At 42.7% G+C, this 11,303-nt stretch overlaps 1 protein-coding gene across 4 annotated transcripts in view; it reads right to left on the bottom strand.

The window, feature by feature from the left end:
* Positions 1 to 646: 646 nt before the first annotated feature.
* MCHR2 (melanin concentrating hormone receptor 2) overlaps positions 647 to 11,303 on the bottom strand; it is a 186,266-nt gene continuing 175,609 nt past the window's right edge. For all 4 annotated transcript variants that reach the window (XM_083176987.1, XM_083176989.1, XM_083176990.1 and 1 more), the window contains one exon: positions 647 to 1,457. In XM_083176987.1, the coding sequence (XP_083033113.1) occupies positions 1,133 to 1,457 (325 nt within the window). In that variant the 3' untranslated portion in view covers positions 647 to 1,132. The remainder of the gene's footprint in view (positions 1,458 to 11,303) is intronic.

Below are 11,303 nucleotides of genomic sequence, written 5' to 3'. Positions count from 1 at the left end.
CTTCAGCCCTGGAGCCCCGGAACCCCAGGACCCAGGGACCGACCTACGGGCTCAAGGTAGGTAAGTATCAGTGTGTGTGTGTTATGTGTGTATTAAACTTTTATTTTTCAGGGTGTCAGTGTGTTTTATTTAACTATTTTTTGTACTGTAGAACTACAAGTGCCAGCGGGCCCTTTAATGCATTGCATGCTGGGACTTGTGGTTCTCCAAGTCCCAGCATGCGGGGTAGGCTTGCTGGGACTCATAGTTCGACAGTAGAAAACAATAGTTTATCTTCTTTTTTTTACACTTTACATCAGCCCGATGCCCACCGTCCAGGGGCATCGGGGACAGCCCCGGACGTTCAGCATGGGCTGGTAAGTCCTGGAGGGGGGGGACCCCTTCATTGGGGGGGTCCCCACTTCCCCAGGACCCCTGCCCATGCTGACCAGCCAGGGGGATAATGCTTTGGCCGCTGGACCTTATATAATAAGTGTCCCCCGGCTGTGGCATTACCCTGCTGGCTGGTTGGGTCTGGTGCTGGTTCTTAAAATACGGGGGACCCCTAGTCATTTTGTCCCCCGTATTTTGGGAACCAGCGCCGGACCTTGAGCCTGGTGCTGGTTTCATTAAATCACGGGGACCCCTATTTGTCGGGGACCCTGATTTTATGTCACCAGCACCGGCTCAATGAGCCCGGGGCTGGTTATGCTCTGGCGGGGGACCCCGCGCTTGTTTTTTTTTTTATTTTAACTGTTTAATTTTTTTTTTACACCAGAACCCTGCACAGAACATTGCGATCTGTGCAGGGTTCAGGCTAATTCGCCCATCAGAACCTGGTCTGATTTTTGGGCGAATTATAGACACACTTTATACAAATCGCATACCATTAAATATGCGATTTGTATACTTTTTCATGTGAAAACATCTGGATGCGATGTGCTGCGAAAAGCAGCCATCGCATTTCCAGTGTGTCCAACTTGTTGGCCAAAATCGCACTTTTTTCACATTTTCGCAGCTCATTAAATATGCGAAAATGCAAAAAAATGCGATTTCGGCCGTTTTTGCGAAAAAACTCGCAAAAGTCTAAACTTCTCATCCCATAGAATGTCACCCTTAATCCAAATTATACTTACACAAAAAAAAATAATAATTAAAAGCTGGATTTCAAAGTGTTATCAAAATTGTTTAGTTCACGTTCTGACATTCTCATTTTGGTTTTTGTACATTCAGAAAGTCTTTTCCGGAAGTTTCCACTGAGAAGTACATAAAGGAAAGGATTGATGCTGCTGCTGGCATAGCTGAGGCAAATGGAGCAATAATAGCTGACATAGAAAATTAAAGTGGGTTTAGAGATCTGAAGGTTTACAATCTGTATCACGTGGTAGGGAGCAGCACTGATGATGAAAACTCCCACCAGTACTAGAACCATCTTGGTCAGTCGTAACACTCTTTGCCTTGGTAAGCTGTTGTTGTAACTGCGAAAAAAGTGAGAAAGAAATATAATTAAATTAAAAAAAAGGTACATACAACATAATATCCTGCTGTATTTTCCTGCTATGACAAAGGGAAATTTCTCAAGTAATTTGATACAGTACCTGCACACAGTAGATCTAAGCAGAGCCAGATTAAGGGGGGATCTGGGGATCAGTACCCCTGGGCCCCACTCCAGAGCCAGATTAAAGGGGGGGGGGGGGGGCTCTGGGGATCAGTACCCCTGGGCCCAACTCCAGAGCCAGATTAAGGGGCGGGGGGGCCTTTGGGGGTCAGTACCCCTGGGCCCCCATCTCTGAAAGGGCCCCCTGCTAGCCGTCATATAACGGATCACTGTTAAGGTGCCCATACACAGTGCGTTTGCACCGTGCGATGCATGCCCACTCCCACGGGCATTTCATCGAACAGTACAATAAATATATGCTGCACATACTTTTTGTACTGCCTTCTGATTGCATCACATCCATGCAATCAGAAGGCAGTACAAAAAGCATGTGCAACATGTACTTTTTGTACTGTGTGATGAGATGCCCGCGGGAGCGCACCTTGCATCGCACAGTGCAAATACACCGTGTATGGGCACCTTTAGTGATCTGATCAGCAGAACCACTCTCCCCAGTGAAAGCCGTCACAGAGGGCAGTGCTACAGAGCCAGCATGGGCTGTGATGGCTCACTTCGGCACTACAGTAAGTGGAACTGTGCAACAGCAGCCTGCGCACTGTCTGCCTCGCAGGCTGCATGGAGGGAGGAGGGTACGGAACCAGCCGTGGCAGCTCGTGCAGGAGAGAGGGCAGGAGGAGTATCCTACTTTACCTCCCTCACCTGCCTGCCCACCTGCTGCCTGCCACCGCTCGCATGCTACATGCCAGCCCCCATTCGCCTGCTACCTTCTGGCTGCCCGCACGCCTCCCGGCTGCCTACCGTATTTATAAGAGTTGCCTGAGATTTGGGCAGTACTTTGTATTATTTTTATGTATTTTATATTGAAGTACCATGTAGTGGAGATACGGTGACATAGAATGCAGGGGTGACAGGGAGAAGGAAAGGTGCAGGGGTGATGGGGACGGACAGGGTCAGGGATTTTGGGAATGAAGAATTGCAGGGGTGATTGAGAGGTGCAGGGGTGTCAGGGATGGAGAGATGCAGGGTGTAGGAAAGATGCTAGGGTGATGGGGTCGTAGAGATGAAGGGGAGGCAAGGGGATAGAGAGGTGTCAAGGAGAAGGAGAGATGCAGGGGTGACAGGGGGATGGAAAGGTGTCAGGGGACAGAGAGGTTCAGGGGTGATGGGGATGGAGATGTGTAGGGGTGACAGGGGGACAGCGAGGTGCAGCAGTGACAGGAGGCTGGAGACGTGCAGGGGTGACAGGGAGTTTAGAGGGAGTATCTAAGTTGATATCACAATGTCTGTGTGTATAAATTAAGTGTGTGTAGAATATTTCTTTATTTGTATTATGCTTTAAAATGAAGACCAAGGAGACACCTTATCTTAGGTACCCAAGGCCCTCCAGAGCCTTAATGCTGCTCGCAGAGCCGGCCTTAGACATAGGCAACCTATTGCCTAGGGCATTTGGAATGTCTAGGGGCATCAGCAGCTTCTGCTGATTAAAATTATATGCAGCATGCCTATATTCTGTGTGTGAGTGAGGCTGTATCTGCATATGAAATAGTGTAGTCATGGGAATCACTGTAACATAGCATTCCGTATGCAGGTACAGCCACAGTAGCACACAGAATATAGGGATGCCACATATAATTTTAATCATTGGAAGCTCCTTGTGTGTGCTGGTCATAACAATGCAAATAAGATGAATTTTCAGCAAAAAAGGCACCCAACGTTAGCAGAACTGGCCAGGAGCTGCATGGCCTATTGAGGCAAGATGTATTAGGAAACATCTGTATCCAAGCAGAGGCAAAGGTCACAGTGTTAGCGGCTGTGCGAGTGCTGTCTGTGGGTGGGTTTGTTGTGCAATAGTGTTCGACATATGTGTAAGGGGCGTTATGTGTGTCATGTATAAATGCATTAAAAATGTGCGACATATGTGTAACAGGCATTATGTGTGTCGTGTATAAGGGCATTAATAATGTGCAACATATGTGTAATGGGCATTATGTGTGTCATGTGTATAAGGGCATTAATAATATGCAACATATGTGTAAGGGGCATTATGTGCATTATGGGCATTATGTGTATGAAGGGAATTAATAAAGGTTGGCATAATGTGTAGGGGCATTATGGTTACAAGGACATTAATAATGTGTGTCATGTGTAAGGGGCATTACTGTGTACTATTATCAGGGGTGCCGAGAGAAAGGGGTAGGGGGTACAAATTACCCAAGCCAAAGTTTGATGGAATGGCCCAGTGGGGGCCCCGGGCCCCCTCCCCTTAAGTGACAGTAGCAGCTGCAGCTCTTCTCCTCTGCCCGCAAACACTGCTTTGTGCTGGATTGCAGTGTGGCCATGGAGGTGCTTAAAATACCATATTTTCTCAGGATTTTTTTCTAAGGGTATAATGTTAATAATGTGAGGCGTAATGTATATAAGGTAAAGTGGTACTACTGTGTGATGTAACGTGAATAAGGGACACCATCGCATAATATAATGTGAATAAAGTTGCACTACTGTGTGGCATAATTTGAAGTGGGGGTACTATTGTGTGGCCATGCCCCTTTCCAGCAAGAACACACCCCTGTTTGGGCTGCGCACTGAATGTGTGCGCTGTTTCTATTTAAAATATTGCGGGTAGGGGCCCCAAAATGATGACTGCTATGATGAGGGTTGATGGTGCTGGGAAAGGGGAGCAGGGTCAGAGGCGGAACTAGTGGCGGTGCTAGGGGGCACCAGCCAAAATCTTGCCTAGGGCGTCATTTAGGCTAGGGCCGGCTCTGCCTGCTCGGGAACTAAGCCAGCTATTTTCGGATGTGGAATGCAGCCTATCAATTGACTGTAAACTAGTGTAATCATTGAGACATTATGCATTTTGAAGTGCCTCACAGTAGTGAGGCACTACATCTTATGCATTTCACATATACTGGTTCAGTTCACAACATGATTGTCTACAGTCAGTGCAGGCAGTCGGTATACTATAAATAGTTATGTAAGGTACACATAAGATCATGCGACGATCGTGAAATGATTTCCTGTAATCATGGTCACATGATTGAAAAGGAGTACATGATCTGCATATGATCTGCACATGATCTGTACCCAATCTAATGTAGATGACAAATCGTTAGTGCAGCAGGTTAAATCAGAAGCGCATTGAAAACATGTACAATTCTGCTCTTTTTACATACAATCGGTCAGATGTGTTGAAATTGGGGGATTTGAGCCCAAATCATTCTGGTGTGAACCCAACATCACAGATACACCAGATATTTTGCTGCACCTAACATTACCATACTTGTTCTACAACACCATTTTTTTCTTTTAGAGTCTCCAAATCAACCCTATTTGAGTTTTAGTTCTTTGTAAGGATATTCATATGCCTTTCTCAAGCAATTGCTGTACTTTCTTAGCCTCTACCTTCTCTGATGGGAGGCTATTCTACTTATCCACTACCCTTTCTGTGAAGTAGTTTTTCCTTAAATATCTCTCCAGTCTCAGAGAATGTCCTCATGTTCTATTGCTGCTCTTCCTTTAAAGATTTCCCTCCTGGACCCTGTTAAAACACTTTATATATTTGAAAGATTCTACCATGTCCCTACTTTCTCTTCTCTACTCCAAACTATCCAGACTTCTAGTCTTTTTGGGTAAGCTTTGTGATATAGACCATGCGCCATTTTAGCTATTCTTCTTTGTATGTTCGACAACCAGTCAGTGTGTATGTCAGCATCCTGACAACTACAAGGAGACCGGGTAGGTATACTCAAGAGAGGGTAAGTATACTTACTCAATCCCTGTGAGGGTTTCCTCCATCAGGATGCCAAAATCTGTATTCCCTATGGGTGTATTGCCTGCTGGCGTCTACTAGATGGAACCTGATGCAGCATTTCAAGGGTTGCTTTCTTTGGGTACACACAGTCACCAGCGCTTACATTACTGTTATGTTGTTCTATAATTTTGGAACCTTGAACTGTCTCCTGTGAGGCAGTGGTCATTTTGGATGGGATATTTTTAATGGGGCAGGCAAAAAGGGCCTTATTCTAGTTCACTCTTAGAGGTAAATTCCTTATCAAATGGAAAAAACCATGTGCACTGCAGGTGTGGCAGATGTAACATGCTCAGAGAGAGTTAGATTTGGGTGGGGTTTTTCTTCAAAGTGAGAACTATGGGGGTTATTCTAGTCCATTCTTTCTGACAAAATCCTTCTTAGATGGACAAAACCATGTGCACTGCAGGTGAGGCAGGTGTTACTTGTGCAGAAAGAATTAGATTTGGGTGGGGTTTTACTTCAAAGTGAGATCTATATTGCAGTGTAAAAATAAAGCAGTCTATATTTACCCTGCACAGAAACAAAATAACTCACCCAAATGTAATTCTCTCTGCATATTTTACATATGCCCCCCTGCAGTGCACATGGTTTTGTCCATCTAAGAAGGATTTTGTCAGAAAGAGTTAACCAAAATAAGGCCCTATATTGCAGTGTACAAATAAAGCAGTCAGTATTTTCCCTGCACAGAAACAAAATAACTCACCCAAAGCTAATTATATCTGCACCTGTTACATCTGCCCCCCTGCAGTGCACATGGTTTTGTCCATCTGAGAAGGAATTTGCCTCTAAGAGTGAACTAGAATAAGGCCCAAAGTGACTGCAGTCAAGTATCTGCAGGTCAAGGCTAGGATGTAGCAATAGTCATCCACAAACTCCCAGTGCCTCCAAGCCATCATATGGTCTGCAGGGGCTATTGCTATATATTCACACCCAGAACCCCCTTTTCCCAGTAAATCCTTAATTTGCAGTAGTGGGTGGTTTTCACATTCTCCCTTATCTGGCCCACTTACTAGTGAAGCCAGTATTTACTCTGCACAGAAACAAAATAATGCCTAAATCTAACTTTCTCTGCACAGGTTACATCTGCCCAACATGGTTTTGTCCATTAGAGAGAGAATTTACTTTTACAAGTGAACCAGAATCAGTACCTTGGTGTGATAGAGGTGATCATTATCAGTTGTGCACGTACACGACCTATACCGGATGCACATAACACAACTGGAACTGCATAACCTGCAGCTGTGCTGTACATTACCCACAGATGCCTATGCTTAGGCCTTGAGCATGATGTGTATTAGTAACTGGCATTTTGCTATGACTATGCTTTTCATTTAAAATTCCTCTGGCAGCACTAAATACATATTCAGAAAATTCTCTATTATGTAGGCAGGAAAGTGTCTCAAAGGGAAGTTGTGATCATTCTGGCCAAAGTAGATGCCTTTTCTATCTATATTTATGTGGGCCATAATCAGGTTGAATTACCATAGGAATCCCCATTTTCTGCGCATACATTTCAGAATTTAGTGGCAGTTAATCCTCTTTAAAATGTTATCATTCCCATCACTATCGATGTGTTTGGATTGTGAATAGATATTCCCTTCTCCTGGGAGGCAGGCTTGGTAACAGTTTGCTGCATTTCATTATTTCATTCATCATTCCTGACAGGAGACTGTTGTGAATGCAGTGACGCATTTTATTTCCTTTTCTATCAGTGTGAATGAGACTGTGTAGGCATTGCTTGGCAATGCGCAAGACTTGGCATTGCTGAGTGATACAGTAGATCTCAAATGCTTAACCTTGTAATATTTTTTATTTTAACTGTTTTATAACCAGATGCATTGCATATTTAATTGCTGCTAAAAAATATATTACATTACTATTTTTATCTTTAAATATTTGTAAAATATTTTTTCAATATATTCAATGAAGGTCAACAGTGAAAAAGTCGACATAGTCAAAAGGTCAACATGCAAAAGGTCAACATGAGTTTTTTATGATTTTTTGTGTCATGTTTAATGTCAACCTTTTGGCTGTTGACCTTTTGGCCCTGTCGACCTTTGGACCCTGTCGTCCTTTGTACTGTCGACCATTTGACCCTGTTGATCTTTTCACTGTCAACCTTTTGACCCTGTCAACCTTTTGAATGTCAACCAATAGTGGGCGACCTTATGACTGTCAAGAGCTTATTGGCTGGTACTTTATCTCTCGCTGCTTTATCACTCTTCAAAGTGTCCTACATCTCACCTATATGTAAGATGGACTGACTTATCCTGAAGTAGTTATCTCATTTATAACAACAGTGTTTCTGGGTTTTGATTGGAAAGTACATTATTTTTCTAAAACTCTTTCAAGTTTCATGACTGTTGCATACATTTTACCTTTAGTATAGTCACAGTGCAACTGCAAAACCCCCATCTTCTATGGACTGCACCAACTGCAGCCCATAGAAGCAGAAATAGGCAGCACTATAAAGCAGGGTTGCCGACTTTTTCTGTCTCCTCTCCGGGAGAAGCCCGGAGAGGAGACTTCCAGCTGCAGTTCGGGGGCGGGGCCTGAGCGTTACATCATTAAGCCCCGGATGTAATAAAATAAAACACAATTCCCAGATCTCCGTGGAGGGGGCGGGGCTAAAATTACGCGATTCTGGACATTTTAGCTCTGCCCCCTCATCTGAGAACACCCGACCCGCGGATTGCCGCATTTAAAGCCAAACTGGTATGGGGGAAGACGCCGCAATCGGGGGGTGGCGTGGGGGTCCCCCGGAATCCGGGAGGGTTGCCCAACTTTCTGGGGGGCCAGGAGGAGGCCGATCCTCCCGGCCATTCCTGGGAGGGTCGACAACCCTGCTATAAAGCAGGGCGTAACTTCTTACAGGACGCCATCTCCTATACTAATTGCAGCCTGGACTGGCAGTCTTAAAGGGAGGACACACCTACCAATGTGACTGCCTTGTATGTCAATGATTGACTAGTAGGACCTCCAATAGGACAGCAGAGTAAGTAGAAAAGCAGCCCTTCAATCTCCCTGCCTGCCACCGTCCCACGGATCCCTGCAGAGGACGCTCGTCCGCTGCAGGGGTTAAGATTCGCCGCGAGGGGCAACGAGCCCCTGTGACATTGAATAGTGTCTACTATTCAACCCGTGATGGAGAATCTCCAAACATGGAGAATCTCCGTAAAAACACGGCGAGTGCATGGCGAGAGAAAAAACCTCTCGCCATGCAAGGAGATGATTCTCATTGAATACTGCCCTTTATATAACTTGTATTTTAGTACTTATTTTGTAAGCTTTGTATTATGTATGCAAGCTGTAAAGTGTATTTATTGTTACAGAAAGTTTTTGACTAACTGATTTGTGTATTACTCTACCTCTTCAGTGTGTTGTGCTAGTCCTATATTTTGATGCTTTGGTTACTATGGTGATGCCTGTACTTAGATACGTCATCAGGCCACATTTAGCCCAAGAGTTTGACAAATGACACTTTGTATGAAGCAATTTAAGCTACTAGTGTTTCTATATATTTGTACCCCTGGAGGAAGACTATATAAAAATAAATGTTGGATTTCATCCTGTTGTTTGTCTCTTGCTACGAGTGCTAGTATCTTGATATTGGATGCCAGAGGATCAAATGCCATGTTACTCCAGAGAGACCGAGGCTCATGTGAGCTTGAAAAGAACGCCCAGGACCTCAAGCATAAATAAAGGAATATACTGTTGGAGTATATATCTGAAGTGTTGTGGCATTTTATCTGCAATATGCAGAAGTGACCTTATGCATGCATCGTGGCAGGCGTTGTGTGATTTTCCAGTGGTGTGCGTAGGTTTGCCTCCATGATCCATATGCTTTGCATAGGAAAGCTGCATCTGCAAGCGTAAGCAAATTGCACAAGCATTGTAGCAATGCTATGGGCTTAGCAGTGCTGCAATGCATGTACCTGTGCATACGTATCATGGCAATGCTAGAAGAATACACATCCGCATATTTAGATATTTTATTTGAATTTTAATATAGCTTTGGTGAAATTATCTAAAAGATATTTCTGTTGAAACATTGTGTTTTTTTTTTTTTTTGATAATTCCATTTCGAATGGTTACAGTTTTATTTTTACACTGCAAATTAGATTGCAGCTATAATACAGCCCACCCAAATCTACTTTCACATCCTACATACTGTATGTCCAACTTGCAGTGCAATGTGGTTTTGCAAGGTGCAAATTTATTTTAGCTTTTGTTTTGCTTTACTCCCAACCGTGTCAGCACTGCTCACTGCTAGAGTATATTATTAACCCAAGTGAATTTGTCAAAATTAATGTGAAAATTGGCCAAGCAAACATTTTTATTCATCATAATGACCTGTAATGTTTACCTTATATATGAATTTTTTTTTAACACATTTTTTAACAACATTATATATCAAATGTGAGTGACGCTGGTATTTTTAGCCAATATTTTGTACGTCTCTCACAGAGATGTTGGCATGTATGTTTTTTTTAATAATATTTATTGAAAATATTGTATATTAATGACAAATATATATAGCATGTTTAAATGGGTTACAATTGTGAGTAACAACAACACATGAACAATCAGAGCTAAGTCAAGGGCAATGTACGTAAGTATAGGTACCCTTCCACTATCAGAACAGTACACCTTCTAATGTCATAGATGCAAGGCGACTTCTCCATCTAAACTTAAAGTAATATCCTGGATTCTTTTAAGTGGTGGAATACCAACCTTCTCCAGGCCCTTCTATACATCTCAAAGAACAAACTGGTATATACCATGTTCTCTATACTTATTCGCAACCCATTATCCTACAAATAGGTTGACTTCAGAGCTGTAAGGGACTGTTTGTATTGACCAATGATACTTTCTATATTAGAAAGCGAGGGTATGTCTGTTTTCCATTTATCCATTAATACTTTCCATTGTGGGCCTGTCACCACCGAGGCAGTTATTAAGAGTGTATAAAGATACTTCAGCTTGTAGGGTTTCTTAGTCAAATAATTCAACAAATCGTCTATTGTGGACATATTGGTCAGTATAATTGGTTTATCTAAATTAGGCTTGGGAATTGCTGAGGTAGAAAGGTAATGCCTAAGTTGTAAATACATGTATAAATGTGAATGTTTCAGGGCATATCTCCGGACTAACTCTGCAAACGGAAAGATAATTCCTCCTGGGTCAAATACCTTAGAGGTAGAGTCTAAGCCCCTATCTCTCCAGAAGAGAAATGTAGGATCAGATCTGCCCCACAGAGGAATAAACTGTGAGATAAAGGAATTTCTATGTAAAATTTTATTAATTTTCACCCAGTTGTGAAATGTATCCTTAAACAATATGTGTTGTTTAATATTTTGTGGTATATTAGATTGTTTTGTTTGTATGAGAGCTCCAGGTGCAAACGGGTGCATGATTGCCCTTTCTAGAGAGTTGTCTGTATATATATAGATTTATCCAGAATCCAGTCGCTTATATATCTAAAAAAAATATACAAGAAAAAAAGGGGGGAGGACAGTAGAGAATAGGTGGGTGCACACTGCAGATAGCTATTATCGGCGTCCAACTGATGCTAACATGCTTAAAAATAAACTTTTATTTGACACATAATTTATAAAAGAAGTGTGCTAATTACATCTTGTTACAATTACAAATTTGCCCTGTGATCAAGTCTGAATTAGGCCCTACAGTATATTCCATGTGTTTCCACTGTATAGGGCCAAAATAAGATGTCATTGTTGTAGAATATTTCATAATCAGAGTAAGTTTTAAAGGCCCATACCCACTAGAAGATTATCTTTCCAATCTGGTTTATTGGAATGAAAATCTTAAAATTTTTGGGAACAAATTACAACCAACCATTTGATCCCAAAAGTTGGAAAATGCACAAAAGCA

The sequence above is a fragment of the Crinia signifera genome, chromosome 3 (assembly GCF_055691185.1).
Source record: "Crinia signifera chromosome 3, ASM5569118v1, whole genome shotgun sequence".
NCBI classification, from domain to species: Eukaryota; Metazoa; Chordata; class Amphibia; order Anura; family Myobatrachidae; genus Crinia; species Crinia signifera.
This window is presented reverse-complemented; position numbering and strand designations above follow the sequence as displayed.